Source organism: Indicator indicator, chromosome 20, assembly GCF_027791375.1.
Source record: "Indicator indicator isolate 239-I01 chromosome 20, UM_Iind_1.1, whole genome shotgun sequence".
Taxonomy (NCBI): Eukaryota; Metazoa; Chordata; class Aves; order Piciformes; family Indicatoridae; genus Indicator; species Indicator indicator.
In genome coordinates, this window is record NC_072029.1 from 18778182 (window position 1) to 18796563 (window position 18382).

The window sequence follows — 18382 nt, forward strand, 5'->3', positions numbered from 1 at the left end:
TTAAAGGTGTTATGAATAAAAACGCCGTTATATTTGCCTGCTTCTCTGTGTTCATGCAGCCTTGTGCTTTCTTCCGAAATGTCTTTACCCTTTTTTTCTTTTTTTTTTTTTTTTTTTGTTAAAACCTTTTTTTTTTTCTGTCCCCCATCCTGCTTATGGCTGTTGTTGCTACACATTTATTACAGCCCCTGAAGAAGGCAGGTACCATACACCCTACAACTTGGATTCAGATCACCTTGGACTCTTGTGCAAGATGGTACTGGTTGCTTGGCCTTGTGTTTGTGAAGAGGTGCTCAAGGTGTCAGTCCTCCTTTCACCCCTTCACAGTGCTGCAGGCCTGGGTTCAGTACTTTCTTTTGTTTTTTGCTTTTTCCAGTGTTTATTACCTGTTTCTGCTGAACTGGGAGTGTTTGCATCCCAGACAACAGAGAGGAGGTGGAAAATCCTGTTGCGGTTCTTGCTCTTGCTTGGCATGGTTGGTTGGCTTTGGAGTGGAAGAGCATTGGCAGGATCACTTTTGCATTAAACATTTTTTGGCAGCAAGGACTGAAAGCAGAGACTGTCCTGGGTAGGTGGGAGAGGAGCCAGGTGGCCTTCAACTTCTCTGGGCACTGGAGAAATTCAGACCTGTGTGCTGTCAAGGTGCCTTGCTGCAGCCACAGGTGGGAATGGCACCATAGTGTCTGAGGAGCGCTAAACCTTGCCTGACTTGGACCAGTTAGAAGGGCCTCACAGCTACTTGTGTTTTACTCTCATCCCACTGAGAAGTGGAGAGATGAGGTCTTGTCTCCTTCCATGTCATTTCATCTCAGCTTTCTCAGATGTCCTCCAGTCCTTGGAGAGGGTACTGCCATCACAGCTTTCTGTGCCTGCACAAGAAACTTCCAGGGACTAGGACAGAATTCTCCAAGCTTTTTCTTGGGTTTAAACCACTCATTTAAAGGCTGGTTAACAAACATGCACTCACCACTATACTGGGTGTGGCTGACTGGAGACCTGCAATGACAGATGGTCCTGGGCTGGAAGAGCAGCTTTAAGGAGCCCTGGCAGCAGGCATGGCTTAGAGCCATGACCTCTCCCTGCCATGTGCCTGCAGCTGGCTCCCAGGAGTGATTCTTCCAGGGCTTGGTTTCTGCCACATGGCTGCAGGGGAAGCTGAAGTGGAAATCATTGCCCTAGCCCAATCTTCTGCACATTCGCAAGAGCTCTTTAAAACCTGGCTGTAGATGATGCTGAGCAGCAAAACCAAAGGATGACCTAAGAGCTGGAGCCAAAATAATAACTAATAATAAATAACCTCTCAATCACAGAGCCTTAGATACGAAATAAATTGGATATTTTCCAGAGACTCTTACCTGACTCTCTAAACAAATTCCCCAACTTTCCAGTGCAGAGAAGCAAAGCTCATGTTTCAAGGGGAAGAACCTGAGCAGTGTAGTTGCAGGTTGCAAGTTACCTTCCTGCCCTTGCCTGTCTGTCCCTGATAACTAAATGTGAGGCCTGATCTCCACCTTTCTTCAGCCCTGGTGTAACTAAGGCATCTGCCAAGGCTGCCTCCGTCGGGTACATAACCACTGGAAACTTCAGCTGTGTTAGTCTTGCATAAGCTGCTCTGATCCTTAGCAAGGAGAGGCTTTAAAAAATAGGAATGCAGAAGAGGATGCTTGAAAACACCAATTGATTCATGTGACTGGAAGCTGCTTTCTCTGAGGCAGTAGTTGATACCTTCTCCAGACAGGCAGGCAAACAGTGGAGGTTTGTCAGTAATTAGTTTTAGCTGAAGTTCTGCAGAAGCACATGGACTGGGGGCATTGGAGAGGGAGGGGTAGGTAAAGGCACAGAGTGGGAGGGTTTCACCATGCCCATAAATCACTTTGCTGCTGATTGGTTTTGCTGGGCTTGGGTGCATGAATTCATCCTGGTGTGACAGAAGGTCACCACTTTGAATCACTCTCCTTCTCAAACTGCATCCATGAGTTAAACTGCAGTTGTATGGGTCTGTCTTGAGCTTGAAAGAGGCACCTAACCTGGAGCAAGGTGAAGATGCTGAGGTGTTTCTCCATCCTGGGGCTGCTCCAAGTACCTGCAACATGTCAGCTGTGGAGATGCCTGCGGATCTCTGCTAGAAGGCTTTCATCACAGAATGGTGGGGGTTGGAATCAGCCTCTGGGGATCATCTAGTCCAACTACTCCTGCTAAAGCAGAGTGACCAACAGCAGTTTGCCCAGGATCACATCCAGGCAGGTTTTGAGTATCTCCAGAGAAGGAGATTTCACAGTCTCTGGGCAGCCTGGAAAGGAAAATTTTTCCTTATGTTTAAGTGAAACTTCTTGTGTTCTAGTTTGTACCCATTGCCCCTGGCCCTGTTGCTGGGGACTATCCTCTTGACACTCACTCTTCAGATATTAATAAGCATTGAAAGCATTCTTCAATCAGTTTCCCTTGTGCTGGGGTGAGTGAGGGTCACCCCTTTGGTAAATGCTCCAAGATGCACAGAGCTAATCTCATAAACGAATTGGAGTGAAACAGAGGAGACTAGTTGAGGTGCCCAAGGGTGGGGAAAAGAATACAGAGGGCAGACAGGGCCTTCCAGAGTGATCCATGTTCTCTGTTTCAGAGGGTCTAGTGGAGCCCTGAGATGGCTTGAGTTTTGTACTGCATCAAGGGACCTGCCTGTCTTCAAGCAGCTGTCAGACCCAGTTGCTCCTAGATACTCCTGACACCCACTGTTATCTTTTGAGCAGTGGCTGTAAAGCCAGGTAAAGTCCTCTTCATCCATCTTCCTGGCCTTTGCTGCTGTCCATGCTTGGAGAAAGTAACTAAGCACCTCCCCACTGCCCACAGATGCAGCTGTACTGCCTTCTTAAGGTAAGGTCACAAAAGTCTGCAGCCATGAGTGGGAGACCATCATCAAGAAACTAATCAGCAAATTGTGCCTCAGCTTCACCTTTTGACCTTCAGAGGGGAGCATTAACCCAGGACACAGGTAAGCCCCACATGGAGTTTGTAGCTAAACCCTTGTTATTTAGAATGCAAACAAGGCCTGGACCTACCTGCACTATGTCACATCAGGTGGAGACCCGACCACAAGTGAGGTGCTCTTCCTGTTGCAGAGGGCGAGGGATAAGGATGATTTTTGGATGAGGTGAACTGTGGAGCCCTGGCCAGGTGGGTGCTGATGGTGGTTGCCCCAGCTCTGCCCAACATTCCTGGGCTGCTCAGCTGCTCCTTCCCATCTTAGCTCACAGCCTGTGCCACTAGGAGGTGCAGCCAGTTGAACATTGGTGTTCTGGTCCTAATATGCCCACGGTTTGCAAAAAGGTGCTTCCTCACCTGTGTTCAGGCAAACAAAAAAGCTGGGGCAGGTCTGAGGACATAAAAATGTTAAGTCATCCTTCACCAGGACAGCACAGGATTTACCTGCTGCTCCACCAACACAGAGCAGCACTTTGCCAGGCTTTACTGCAGTCTGTGCCAGCTCCTGGCTGTTGGGAGCTGCACCCATCAGCTAGTGGGCACCAAATAACTGGGTGCTGTGACTTTGACCTGCACTTGACCATGCAGTGATGTTCAAACTCCTTCAAAGCAAACTGAAAAAAAAAAAAAACCCAAACCAAACAAACAAAAAACCCAACGAAACAAACAAACAAACAAAAAAACCCACAAAAACCCCAAAACAAAACAAAAAAACACAAAAGAGGAGAGACTAATAGCATTCTGCTTAAATCCACTCCCCAGGGCTCCACCCTTTGCTTGCTGGTGCTGACACCAAGGAGCTGATGTGAGTTTAGCAGGGTGCACCCAGAAGAGGGTGCTGTCAGGCAGAAAATGGCAAGCACAAGCAATGTGTTCAGACACTGAAACCCTCTTTTATTTGTCATTCTTCTGGGTGTTTCAGCTGAGCTACAGCCCTGGAACTCCAGCACTGCATTGCTCTAATACTGCTTGTTAAATCAAGGGCTGGAAAATGCTGCTGCAGCCCAGATTTTGATGCAAGTGAGACAACAATCCTAAGAAAGTCTTAGAAATGATTTTCATAGTGGTGAAGGAGTGCACAGGAGTGCAGAGCTGGGCTGTGAGAGGGATGTTTGGATCACCTTGCCATGAGCTTATGGAGTTGGGAGGATTCACCTGATGAATGCAAGTATTTACAGCATGGATGGCTGCAGCCTCTAGGGCAGCCTCCATGATCAGTGGAGTCTGGGGAATGATTTATCTCAGTCCTAAGTGGGCAAGATTCTGCAAGCATCCAACTGCTGGTTCTGCTCTGATGATGGAGGAGGATGCTAAGGAGGGGAGGACAGACAATGTCTGAAGGTAGCAGCATGAACCTTGCCTAGCCTCTGTGTTGCAAAAATCCCCCTGGTTAAAAAAAAAAAAACCCAAAGCTGAAGGTGACAATCTTGTTCTAACAAAGGCAGCTCCAACAGATGTACTTTGGAAATTCAGTTTAAACCTTTTTGATTCCTATCTTTGCTGTGACCTACAATTCACCCTCTGCACCAGAGAGGCAAAGTTAAGTATTTATAAGCGAGGGCTGCTGAACTTCAATCTCACTCCTCATCCCTCTGCCACACTCATTTCCATGTTCCTATCCAAGCTGATCATGGAACACTCCATGTTCTGCTGTAATCTGCAGCTCTCTGCCCTGCACTGGGATGGGAGAACATGGCTTGTTCATTTCAGAAAGCAGCAAAGTCCACTGCTCCCTTCTAATATCTCAGCTTGCATTGCCAGTACTCCCACTCTGGATTTAGGCAGTATTTAGGGTCATCCCCATGTTTAGGGAGCATGTGAAAAAGGGCAATAAACAGAAAGCTTTGTTCTCTCATTCGATTACAAGAGGTGGTGAATAATCAATAAAACTTTCAGGTTAAAAGCTTTGGAATAGGTACCTGGAGGAAAGTTCACTGTCTACCTCTGTGGTTCTTCCTCTCTTTGCTTTGGACCTTCTGGCAGTTGCTGTCAGGTCTGTGAAGGTGTGGGAAGAACCAGAGCTGTAATTGGTTGTTTCCCCAGTGGTCAGCACACAAATCAGCCCACAAGAGCTAAATCCACCTATGCCAACCTTTAACTGAGAGAGTGGTAAGAACAGTGTTTGAGCTAACTGACCTGTAATGGGGTTAAACATGTGCTGCTTTAGGCAGGCTTCTGTGTCTTCCTTTATAAATTGATAATGCAGCAAGAAAAGCAAGAAACATTCAGCACATGTTCTCCAAAACCCAAAGCAAAGAATATTTGTCAGGGACTTTCCTTTCTTCAAGGGCTTTGTGTTAATGAAAGGGGTATTCACATGGTGCTGTTACAGGAACTGAGCAGGAACACAAGGATAAGGATTCCTGATTCTCCCCCAGGTAAATAATTCTGTAGGTCTGAGCTTTGGTTTCTTCCAGTGTTAGGAGTGTCTGGAAAGTGCCTTTGGGCTGCTTGGTCTGGTAGATATTTCACAGAATGGTAGAGATTGGAAGGGGCCTCTGGGGATCATCTGGTTCAACGCACCTGCTAAAGCAGGGTGACCCACAGCAGGTTGCACAGGATGTCATCCAGGTGGATTTTGAGTATCTCCAGAGGAGACTCCACAACCTCTGGGCAGCCTGATCCAGTGCTCCAGCACCCTCAAGTTCTCAGGTGGCACTTCCTGCATGGCAGTTTGTGCCCGCTATCCTTTGTCCTGTCACTGGGAACCACTGAAAAGAGTCTGTCCCTACCTTCTTGATGCCTACCCTTTGATAAGCATTAGTAAGATCCCTTCCCAGTCTTTGAGCTAAACAACCCCAGGGCTCTCAGCCCTTCCTTGTCAGAGAGATGCTCCAGTCTCCTCAGCATCTTTGTAGTCTCTGCTGGATTCTCTCTGGTAGTTTCCTGTCTCTCTTGAAGTGGGGAACCAGAACTGGACACAATACTCCAGATATGGTGCAGCAGAGGAGGAGGAGAGCCTCCTTTGACCTGCTGGCTGCACTGTGCTTAATGCACCCTAGGATACTCTTGGCCTTTGGGACTACAAGAGCATGTGAATAGATTTGCTGCCTTCCCCCTAGCCCCAGCAGGTCCTGGCTGACACCCTTCACCACTCTGTGCTCATCCAGCAGACAATTCCCAGTTGCATTGTTCTCAGAGGACATAAAAAAGGAGCAGAGCTCTCATCCCCACCCCCCCTTTTGCTAACTCCCCCCTCTCTGATCAGCAGCCCCTCAGTAATTTTCCCAATCCCACAACCCCATCTGCAAAAACACAACGATGGAAAGACAAGCCCATGGGAGAATTTCCTGCCTCTTTGGGGGAAATCAGATATGAAATAATAAATATATATTACATCTTCTAGGCAAAACCCTGCTGGTCACTAATACCTACAGATTAATTGTACTAATCCAGCATGATCAAGGGGAGATGGTTGGCTACTTGGCACTATTTTGGTCCTTTGCTTATGAAATTCCATCTCTGTGTTTGGAAGAAAAGTCTTTACATAACAGTAATCACTCAGATAAGAAAAGGACTAAACTGTCCCAAAACATTTTATTTTCTGCACAGATGCTGCCTATGAATTTAGACTTGATTAAATAACATGGCAACATAATATTTGGTTCTGAATAACAAATGTCCCTCTGTGGGAGGGAAGGAGCAAGTCTGCTCTCTCCCCTGGCTGTTTGATGGGAACAGAAATGGGGATTGAGGAAGGTTGGAGGAGCCAGCAATTCACCTGTTGGTGAGAGCTGCTTGGAAAGATAGCTAAGCACTGGAAAGCAGCTTCTCATTGTGTCACCAAAGGGCCTGTGCCATGTGTCTGGCTCAGAGAGGTCCCCAGATGTGCAGCCCAGGTGTCATCACAAATCACATTACAAAACTAAGGCCTTGGGCAAACCATGGGAAGGGAGCAGGAGTGCCTGAGGACCATCTGAGTGCACCAGGAAGGGATTTGTTTAACAAAAATGGTTTGCATCTTTTCACTACATATACTTCCTGATTCTTAAGAAGGGGTCTTCCCATGTCCCAGGAAGCATGGCACTGGGCCGGCATGGGGAATAGTACTTTTAGGAAGTTCATGATGCAAGGTGTGAACACAACCAAGAGAGGTCTCATTCTCTTTTCCTGCCCTGCTGCTCATTTCCCATTCATGAGCAAAACCATCATCACCTGCAAACAGGAACCATCTGAGCAGGAGTCAACCACAATGCACCAGAGGCTTGGAAATCAGTTAGAAAAGGGGCACTGGATAATGTATTCCTCACTGACATTTAATTCCTGTGAGAAAAAATCCCCTAACCAGGGAAAAGGTGGAGTACTAGGTGAGCCTAGGTGCCAGCTCACTGTCACTTTAGCTTGCAGAAATAGGGCAGAGCTGTGCAAAGATTACTGGAGCAAGAACATCTTGCACAGAAAAAAAAAAAAAAACAAACAAGTGAGCTTAAGAGGATACAAAGCTTTCAGGAAGCAGCAGTCTTCCACTGTGGCCTATTTTCCAGTGAGTGATTTAATTCCCTGCTTGTCATGTAATAGTTATTATCACAGTCTGCTATCAGTCTACCTACTTAAAGCTGATGAATTTACCACCTGCAAAACAAATCCAGGAAAAAAAAAAAGGAGCAGCAGCAATTAAACCAACAGGAATGCTGAAGGAAATCTTCAAAATCAAAAGTACAAAATGAAAACAGTCCTTAATTTTGTGAAACTGCCCATTTGGCTCATCTGGTGCCCATGTGGGGTTTCAAGACAAGCTGGCCCAGTACATATGAGCTCATCCTGGTGTACTGACCCTTCCTTTGGCCTCTGCCATCACTTTGTGGCATCAGAGCTCTTTGCTGTAGTTCATGGCAGGATGTTAATTTAAGGGACAGGATGGAGAGCAGCAGGGGTGCACTGGGGATGGAGTGCAGGACACACACCAAACCCAGCTATGGCTGGAAGCACAGAAGGAAGGGGAGCATTTCACAGCAGGTAATTACAATTAGGGGGGACGCTCGAGCTCCAAAAGCACAGGTGGGTACTGAAAGTTAGCACTGTATGGACAGCCCAGAAGGCCAACCATGTCCTGGGCTGCATCAAAAGAAGGTGTTGTGAGACCCTACCTGGGTCCAGTTCTGGAGCCCCAAGCATAGGAAGGACCCAATCCAGAGGAGGTCATGAAGATGATGAGAGGGCTGGACCACCTCCCCTCTGGGGCCAGGCTGTGAGAATTGGGGCTGTTCAGTCTGGAGAAGAGAAGGCTCCAGGGAGACCTTACAGCAGGGAGACCTTCCGGTACCCCAAAGGGACCTAGAAGAAAGCTGGGGATGGACTCCTGACAAGGCTTTGTTGTGATAGGATGAGGGGCAATGGCTTTCAGCTGGGAGAGATTGAGATTGGAGATTAGGAAGAAATTCTTTATAATGAGTGTGGTGAGACACTGGAACACGCTGCCCAGGGAGGTTGTGGATGTCCCATCCCTGGAGGTGTACAAGGCCAGGTTGGATGAGGCCTTGAGCAACCTGGTCAAGTGAAAGGTGTCCTTGCCATGGGGAACTAGATGATCTTTAAGGTCCCTCCCAAACCAAACCATTCTTCTGGGCAAAGTCCTTCCTTCTTCCCCCAAAACCACTGTGAACAGCAAGTTGGTTTGACCAGGTGCCTTGAAGGTACTCATTGGAGGTGGCCTCCACATGACTAAGCTGGGTCAGAGAGATCCTGTGGGACAGCACAGCCCACAGAGCCAAAGTCTCCATGCCAGATGTGGGGAGGCTCATCTGTACCCTGGGTTAGTGGGGTGCTGGGAGCAATCTAATGCCTCCTTCTCTTGGCAGAGCAATCAAACACTCCTTTTGCTGGTGACACACTCTGGTCACACCTGCAAATGCATGACACAGAGGACAATTAGAGGTAGGGTTTCTCCCTACCTCAGTGTGGTTGTCACCACAGATCAATAGTCTTCAGGTTTAGGAGGGGTAGGAAAGAGCAGCCTCAAACTCTCTTGGCAGGCTGCCCCCATGCTAGTTCCTGTTCCTGGCTGCCCAGTGCCTGGTCAGTGGGCTCCTGGGAGCTGTAGTCCTCTCTGGGAATGCTGCTTGCCCCTTTTCTTTGGAGGATGCCTAGGTTTGGTGACTGGGGTTGTTTTAGGGAAGTGCAGTGCCCACACTGCAGCTGGCTGGAAAGAATTAATCCCTTCTGCCTCTGCTTTTCATTTCCAATGTTTGCCTGTGTATTTACTTTAATTGGCAGGAACAGTGCTTCTTTTACTCCCTCTTTCAGTCCTGACTGCTACTCTGGTTGTAGACAACTACGGGAATAAAACAGGCTTGGTCATCACCTCACCCACCCCATCTCAGGGGCTGCACTTCTTCTCAGGCTGACACTGACCCTAGAAGAGGAGAGCACAGATTTTTCCATTACCATGTTCAGAAAACCTGCATGTGAAGGCTAGTCAAAAGCTTTGATCCTTTGATGGAGATCTCTTACCTTTGCTTTGTTTGAGCATAAGAAATAATTTTCACAGGAGGGACTGTGCTTTGGGTCAGGAGATGGGAGGCAGCAGCTCCAAGCGTGCCTTGGCTACAAGCAGTTCAGCCCAGTCCCATCTGGTGCTACCTGGTTACATCACTTTGGCCCTGGATGGGATGAGAGGTAGCTAAGGTGGTGGTGGTAAGTAAATACTCATTCCCCATGGAGACTGCTAGTTGAAAGTGAACAAATAAAGCATGTGTAGAAGTGTGTGCTACTGAGTGTTCTGTTCCTTATGCAGTTTTCACCCTGGTCTTTTTCCTTCCTTCACTCCCCATTTGTGGGGACACCAGGCTCCTTGCAGCCTGGGACTCTTGAAGAAGTTCTCATGGGAACTCATGTTCTCAAAGGATAAGTAAACATCTCAGAGCACTTGATGTTGGAGCAGATGTTTGCTCTGTCCCCAAAGACCCTTCCCTTCCCACCACACTAGAACATGCTAGGTGTCAGTCAGCTCAACATGTCCCACCAAACCCTGAAACAGGCACTCTCACACAAGTTCTCCCCAACACAGCCTGTCTCCATCTCTCCTCCAGACAGGCCATGCTGAATGCTGGAGGCAGAACTCAGGAGAAGTCATCAGAGCTTGGATTTCTCCTTGTTAACAGAACTTGTGATTTCACTCCATTGGTTTCTGCTTGACCATGCTAAATTTACTCTGCGGACCTGAAGGCAAAGCCAGAACTTGTGGGCATTGTTTTCATGTGGTGACTGAGGGTTCTTCAACAACTGCATTCATTTGGTATGAATCTTGCTCTGCCACTTGTTCACCTGTTGCACTCTGGGTTGAATGTCAGTGGTTCTATCAGTGACAGTTTATGGAAAAAAAAATCCGAAAACCAACAAACAAAACAATCTCATTTTTTTCTCTCTTCTCTCCCCACCCCCCCCTTTAAATTCATACTTTATTGGAGAGATATCACAAACTATGAGCCCTGATTTTACCCTAAAGCTGGGGCAGCCACACTCCCCATAGTCAATAGTGTAAGATCTAGTACTATCTAGAAAAGCTGCTGGCATTGACTCACTGTCCTGTGTATGTGCAGGGACACAATTAACACAGCTGGCAAACCTTTTGTAACAGTTCCTCTTGCTGGTAAGAACCTCCATGGCCCCACATTAGGCTAATGGAAAGGAAGGGCTCTGCTGGACCTCTGCCCCTCAGCAAGCCTAACAGGCTGCTCTGCTTCACTACCTTGGCTAAGCCATATTCCTCGCAAGGAGCACAGTTTTCCAGTTCTACAGAGAATCACCTACTCACCACAGCCTTCTTTCTAATATGAGCATCCCTTAGATGCCCCTAGAACATCCTAAACTTACTGTTTTCCCCCGTATATCTGTCTTTTGTGTCCTAGAAATGAACCTTCACCACATCAGAAGGATTTAAGGGGAGCTTCATATCAACCACTTGGTGAGGTGACAGCAGGAGGCTCCTTCAGAACCTATCAGAGCTTGCTTTGTTGTTTGAAGTCACACCCTGGGCCTGACTATGTCAATGGCTGAGGGAGTCTAACCACCAAAATTACTCTGTGCTTTTGGGGTCTGGCAGCTGTGCTCAGCTTCTGCTTGAGTCACTGCAACAAAACACCTCAGCACAATAGTGGCCAAGTAGCTGGTAAAGACAAGCACAAGAACAGCTTGTCCTGCTCCTTCCCTTCTCTCCACACCTCAGTTTCCCTGCCTAAAGAGGCAGCTTCTCCAGAGAAGGCAGTGCAGACAACCAGCAGCTTGGGTCAAAGCGTTACAGCAAGTAGTTGCCCCAAGTTGCATGATGTTCAGATGCATCCAAGAGGATGCCATCTGCAAGGTGTCCTGGGAGAAGGAAGTGGTGTATGCCTTGGAGATGGGGAGGGGAATTCCCAGTGAGGTACAGCTACTATTTCACCATGGAACATTTTTCCACTTGCCTCTTGAACTCTACATATCACAGCAACAAAATGAACACCGACATGCATCTTTGCTCTGCAGTGCTGCAGGCTCAGGGGATTGTGGATTCCCTCCACATCTCCACCAGGGACTTTCACGACATAAAGATCTATCTGACTATGAACACTGAAACAAAATCATTAGCAGTGAGCAGTCAAAACTTGTGAACTAGGTGTCCATGCTTTTGAGTAGCTGCACAATTTCCTTTACACTGAGGAAGGCAACAGGGAAATGGTTTTCAGTTCTTTAGTCTATAAATTCTGCAAACTGTTTCATCTATTCCTGCCACTTGGTTTGAATTCCTTAAATCATGCCCTTTAAAGTCCATATCCTATCAAGAGCTTCACAGTAACAGCAAGAGAACCATCACCAGTGTCATTCAAGCTGGTGAAGTCAACTGACAACTCTGGGACTTGTGGTGACAAAGCCATCAGATGTAAAACTTGATGCTAAGAAAAGCCATTCTCATTTACATCCATGCAACTGGGTTGTGGGTACACAAACCAAAGTACAATCTGCTGGCCCCTGGGCTAGCTTTGGAGAAAGTCATTGATTCTGCACAACTTACTTTCAGGGACATAATGTGAGACGATCTGGGAGCTTGGATTCAAGGTTTAAAATCCTGGTCTGGCTGGCAGTAGTTTCTTACAGATCTAGACCATGCAGCTGACTAAGGTCCATCAGCCTAGTAGTATCAAGGTGTGGATGAGAGAGAACAGAGTTGTCCCTTGGTTTATACTCTTGCCTAGATATGGAAGAGGTTCCCTTCAGCTTTCTCAGAAACAGTAATATAATAATAAAAAAAAACCTCAAATAAAACAACAACTTCCTGGTCCTCCTGCCTGTGTATTGCCCACCCAAGGCAATTGTGGCACCCACAGCTTTGGCAGGCCTTAGAGGCACAAACATACCTTTACAAAGAATGTCAAGCTCTTACTCCTCCCTCTCCATGCTCTGAGGCTTGGCTCTCCAGCCTTGTCTCTGCCCATATGATACTCTGAGAGCTGCAATCTGAAAACAGCAGCAGAGGACCAAGTTCCAGCAGCACTCAGTCTCACTGTCCCCTCAGGGTGACCTCCCCACTACCAGATGCTGCACACATTGAGGCCAGCAGAGTTTGTTTCCACCCCTGCCCTTTCCCAAAGGACTCTCCCCCACGAGCAGGCACCAGACCTGCTCAGCTCTTCTCTTCGCTCTGCTCCGGGCGGTTGGATGCACTGACAGTCCTGGTGCCCTCCCTGTGCTTCGTGCAGGGAGCAGTCCCTTCCCTCGCATGGATCTTCTGGTGCCTCCTGAGGTACTTCTTCACGCGGTAGTGCCTCCCACAGAGGGCACACTTGTGGGCTCCCCCCCGGGCATGGAGCAGCTGGTGGGTGACCAGGTGGTGCTTCTGAGGGAAGCACTTCCCACACTTGGTGCACTTGCAAGGCCCCATGCGGGTGTGGATCGTTTGGTGCCGGCAGAGGTTGGCCTTCTGGTTGAAGGTCTTCTCGCACTCTGGGCACCGGTAGGGCTCCTCCTTGGTGTGGATCCTCTGATGCCGCAGCAGGTTCGACTTCTGGGTGAAGCCCTTCCCGCACTCGGAGCACGTGCAGGGCTGGGTCAGGTGGGCGCACTGGTGGCGGCGCAGCTTGCGGCCCATGTGGAAGCTCTCCCCGCACTCGCCGCACTTGTACGGCCCCTCACTTGTGTGGATCTTCCTGTCTGGTCAGGTTGGATTTCTGATTGAAGCTCTTCCCACACTCAGGACAGGGGAATATCTGTTCGCCCTTGGGAGCTCCTTTTGCTGAGGCATCTTTCTTGCCTATGGCTTTCTCCCGATTCTCCAACACTCCTTCTTTGTTGAGCTGATAGCATTTCTTCTGCTTCTTCTCTGGGCTCTGTCCCTCCTGGTAGTTGGCTTTCACACCATGTTCCTCTTTAATCTGCATCCTCTGGACAGCACTGAGGTTTGATTGCCCAGAATGCATCCCAAACTCAATGCTTTCCTGTGGTTCTTCCTTCAGATGGAACACCTGGTCACTGGCTATAGGGACCTCCTGTTCATGCTGCACATTAGCATCTTCTTCCTTTTTAGGCTGTCTCCCCTGTGGACTGAAGAACTTTCCATAGTCTGGGTTTTCTCGTGGCTCTTCCTTGTTGTTAAGCTCCTGGCAGGCTATAGTGTCATGAGTGGGTGCTTCCAGTTCCTTCTGGATTTTCCAAGGAGGGCTTTTTGGATTAGATGAGTTTCTACGCATGCCACACCCCTGGGCTTCTTCTCCTTCATGGGAAGTATTCTCTAACATATTCTCTTCTGACCTGAAGGTAAATTCAGGCTCTTCTTTAATTTGGATGACCTGGAAAGGCACATCACTGATGTGTCCCTTGAGCAGCTTTTGCTTAGTATGGTTCCTCTGATGGACACTGAAATACCTCTTGGTGCTCAAGCTCTTCCCACATTCAGTACAAATTAAAGGCCCCCCACAGAGGTGGATCTTCTGGTGGGCCAGCAGCGTGGCACTTTGCCCAAAGCACCTACTGCAGTCAGAGCATTTGAAGGACTTCTCCCACTTGTGGATATCCCTATGGGTGGTGAGAGTCCCCTTCTTCACAAAGCTCTTCCCGCACTCAGTGCAGGCGAATGGCCTCTTCTCTGCGTGCGTCTGCATGTGGATGTTGAAGTAGATCTTTGTGCTCAGGCTCTTGCCACAGTGGGCACAGAGGTAGGGACCACCCTTGCTGTGTGTCTTCTGGTGGGCAGCCAGGCATATCTCCAGGTGGAAGCAGTGCCCACACTCCCCACAGCAGAAGGGCCTCTCTCCCGTGTGGATGCTCTGGTGGGCTCTGAGGTGGCCCTGGGTGGTGAAGTGCCTGCCACACTCCCTGCAGGTGAAGAGCTCACCTGCTGTGTGGATCCACTGGTGTCTCTTCAGGTTTCCCTTCTTGCTGAAGGATTTGCCACACTCCGGACACGGGTGGGCCTTTAGCACCACATGCTTAACAATATCCTTCATGCCACCAGCACCCTGTACCCAGTGGCGTGTGGTGGGGCTGCAAAGCAGCTGGCAGGTACATGAAAGCCACAATGTTGTGGGGCTGGACTGTCTGGGAGGACACAAAAAACATTAGGACACACAGACTGAAGTGTACTCTAACAAATGCACGACATCCCCCACAGGGGAAAGGGTGCTGCTGTGGTACACCAGCTCTGGGCCAACAAGGAGTGTGTGGTCTTCCTCATTTCTCAACCTTCTTCCACCTCAGCTTGCAAACACAGTGTTTGTAACTCCATCTCCTTGCCTCCTCTGATCTCTCGGAGAGGCTTCCCTGTCATTCCTGGGGACTCAGATTGTTGGACTGAAAAAATAAAGGGAAAATTATTAAGCCATTGTTTCTTCTCCACTTCCTGTGTTTGCTACGTAAACACAACGGGTGGCATCTCGGCTGCCCCTCGCACAGCTGAACCTGAGACCTTTGAAGACATAGGTCACTTGGAAAAGAGAGAGCAGGAACAGGCTCATTTCCCCTGACAGTGGTGGGATCTGTGATGCCCTCATTCCTGCAATGACACTGAGGCTTTGGGCTGCACTATTGCTGCACTATTGCCTTACTATCAGAATAGTCCTCTGACCAAAAAAAAAAAAAAAAGTATAAGTAAGTTAGTTAATTAATTAAACCACTTTGCAGTAATTGTAATAATCAGTCCCGTTTTTAAGGAGTGACTGTGCAGCAACCAAAAACCTAGAATAAACCCAAACTGGGCACCATTTGCAAACTGAGATGTGTTGCTTTGTACTGGCAGACCTCCATGTACAGAACATGGGTCAGTGGTGTCCTTGAGTGGGCAGCTGGAGAAGTGAGACATGGAAACCTTAAGTGTTTTTCCAAGAGGGTTCAACTGATATGCAGGGTTTGGATGCTGTGTATTTCCAGTCGAAAAACAAACAAAACAAGGCCAGTAGAGATGTAAGCAACATCTCCTGTCGAGACTGTGCACTGCAGCAGGGAAAGAGCCAGAAAGACTGAGGGGAGGAAGACATTCGTGTGGGAGATCAATGCCAAAACCCACCAGTTATGGGGCAGGCTGCCAGCAAGGACATGGGTTGTCAGTCACATCTGTCCCTGAATGTCTGTATTGCTGGGAAGGCTGTGACTAAAAGGATGGATTCCTGGAGAGCCTGCCATGGAGGTACAGGGGACTCGGGGGGGGGGGGGGGAATGCCATGAATCAGAGGACAAGTGATAGGAGATTTGGAGTAGAGACATCCAAACACAACTACAATGCAGTCTGCTCCTCAGAGGAGAGAGGTCAGAGCGTGAAATGAAGTGGGCAACCATTTCAGATTTCAGAGGACAGTTACAGTGGGGAAAGTTACTTCAGATTTTGTCACACTGCTAGTGTTTTCCAGCTAACCCATCTGGATCCCCTCTGAAACTGGGACACAATGGTGGATTCTCTGTGCTGGTACAGAGTAACCACAGGAAAACAGAACCAAAAATAAAACTCAACTCCCAACTACCTGCTAATTTATACAGAGCCAGGAGAGACAAAACACCCACTTGGAGCAGGATCTGGGTCTAGTGTTTGCTAGTAGAAGGGAGACTTGGGGGCTTCAGAGCCCCTTCCTAGGTGAGGAAGCAGCTCTGTGACACCTGCAACTGGTTTTAATTCAGCAGGCCACACCTCAGCATCACCCAGGATGGAAAGAGGAAGGTCATTAACTCCCTGAGCAAGTAGCAGATTTAGCCTCCTCTCACCAAGAAGCCTCCTGTCAGGTCTGTCTGCTGCTGAATGGCAGCTGCAGGTGGAGCAGGCATGGGCTGGTTGTGGTGGCTGTGGCCTCTCTCCTTGCCATGGATGCTTGCACCAGTCCCTTGCTCAAAAACATCTCTCCTGCAGCAATGCTTCAATTGCCTCTGGGTTTTGGCAAAAGGCTACAAATCCCTGGGTTCAGGTCAGGGTAAATGAACAGATTCTTGCCTACTTTCCTCCCCGTTTCTTTTTTTTTTTTTTTTTCCTTTCCCCTCCAGTATCCAGATCCCACTGATCCAAATCCTACCTTTGCTTCCAGCCCCACAATCCTCCAGGCTCAGGGTTTGAATCCAGGGCAGAGCCAGATCCCAGGGAGTTGCGTCATCTGTTGTTTGTGCTGCGCGCACAAAGGAAGTTAGGCTGGCCGAGAGCATCTTACCTGAGCTGGCCACCAGTCTCTGGCCGGCATGGCTCTCCTCCGGGGCTGTCTCTGTGCCACAACAGTGGCTGCCACTTGGCTGCTAAGTTGTGTTGCAGCTGCAGCGGGGCTGATCTAAAGGAAGTCTGTAGCCAGGGCAGTGAGAGCTACCGGAGGAAGGGTGAAGCGAAACAACCAAAGAGCAAAGTTGAAGGAGCAGATGGAGGACAGGGGAGATGCTCTCAACTCGCTCCGCCGGGAAGGATTTTCACGCCAGCGCCACGGGGTTGGAGGGAGAGCAGGGGAATTTCTCCCTGCTGTGCCTTTCTTCTGCTCCGCTACATCGGTGGAAAGCTGCAAGGGTGTGCGGCTTGCACTGCCTTCTGGGATTTGTAGTTCTCCCCTGAAATTCTGGTCTCCTCCTCCACCCCTCTGTGCCTTGACAGACAGTGGTTCAGGATCAGGACGTTTCTCTCGTGCTCTAGTGGAGAGTGTTTGGTTTGGGTTTGTATTTTTGGAGTTTTTGGGTTGGTTGGTTGGTTTGGTTTGGTTTGGTTTGGTTTGGTTTGTGTGGGAAGGAAAAGATCTCGCAGTGCTGCAAGCATCCTCCTTCCCTCCCAGGCTGATGGTCTGGGACTTGCTCCAGGAAGCATCAGGAGAGAAAAGGTGAATTTAAAGGAGTATTTCTGTGTCCTCAGTAACTTGCAATGCCCCCAGGGCAAGGCAGCAACTGAGGCTGGTGCCTGGTTCCCAGCAAAATGCCCCCGGGGCAAGGCAGCAACTGAGGCTGGTGCCTGGTTCCCAGCAAAATGCCCCCGGGGCAAGGCAGCAACTGAGGCTGGTGCCTGGTTCCCAGCAAAGGATCGCTTTTAATGCTCAGTGAGAGCACAAAAGGATGTGACAAGGGTGGACACTGAGGCATATGGTCTTGTTTTAGCAGAGTGAGAGAGGCTAAGCCTCAGCAAGACTTCACAGAAAGCACACAGATCTTCCTAGACATGCCTTGTGTAACAAGGCCTAGAGTCTCAGCAGGAAGGTCTAGCCCAGGATAGTTCTCTGGGAGGGTTTTACGAGCATGTGCATGCTGAAAAGCTACTTTTGCATGATTCTTCCATTGGGAAGCGATTATGGGCTGTCGCATGTCTGTGAGGTTGGACAATAACACTCATTCCTGATAAGCCAGCACCTCCAATCCTGTCCTAAATACATCTGAAGGCTGTAAACATACTATTCTCCTCCTCTTTGATTCAGGGAAACTGAGGCACAAGATGGTGAGGTCTACTTACCAGAAGGAAGTTCAGGCTTACAGGGTCCCTAGAGCTCTCATCCAGTCTACACATTGTATGTGCCTTGGATAAGGTCTGCTGATGCACTTCCTACTTCAACACAAACCAGCAGTATGAGGCAGCAGCACCAGTTTGAAGGTGCATCTACTTTGCATCTTGCATGCTAGTCCAGTGAAGGAAGAAATCATTCAAATCTAACTATCTTTATACCCATACATGCACAGCAGAACATGCACAAGCCTCATTTACTTACTGAAGATCTGCTTCAGTATGTTGAGGTGAGATTCCTCATGTGCAAGACTCTTTAGACAACATGTCCCCCCTTTCCATCCTTCCTACTTCCATAATAATGTCCCATAAATCCTCCCTCCCAAGAGTTTGGTTGGTGCTAGTCAGCAGCTCCATCAACCAGCCCCATCCTGATGCATAGCACCACAGAGGGAGAGAAAGGATATGGATGAGAGGCTCACCTGGAGCAGCTGGAGGGACCATTTGTGTGACTCCTTTGCTGCCAGTGAGTTCTGGAGAAAGGGGCCAGGATCATGCCAT

General features: G+C 48.7%; 2 protein-coding genes across 2 annotated transcripts; both read right to left on the bottom strand.

The window, feature by feature from the left end:
* Positions 1-12571: 12571 nt before the first annotated feature.
* On the bottom strand, positions 12572-13036 carry LOC128973719 (gastrula zinc finger protein XlCGF8.2DB-like). Its single transcript, XM_054390109.1, has one exon. The coding sequence runs from the start codon at positions 13034-13036 to the stop codon at positions 12572-12574; it is 465 nt and encodes a 154-aa protein (XP_054246084.1).
* A 40-nt stretch (positions 13037-13076) lies between these two features.
* LOC128973720 (zinc finger protein 501-like) lies at positions 13077-14390 on the bottom strand. Its single transcript, XM_054390110.1, has one exon. The coding sequence runs from the start codon at positions 14388-14390 to the stop codon at positions 13077-13079; it is 1314 nt and encodes a 437-aa protein (XP_054246085.1).
* Between the last annotated feature and the right edge of the window lie 3992 nt (positions 14391-18382).

Excerpts from the sequence above, each read along its gene's own strand:
- LOC128973719 (XM_054390109.1), bottom strand. The coding sequence starts at position 13,036 with ATGGGCCGCAAGCTGCGCCGCCACCAGTGCGCCCACCTGACCCAGCCC.
- LOC128973720 (XM_054390110.1), bottom strand. The coding sequence starts at position 14,390 with ATGAAGGATATTGTTAAGCATGTGGTGCTAAAGGCCCACCCGTGTCCG.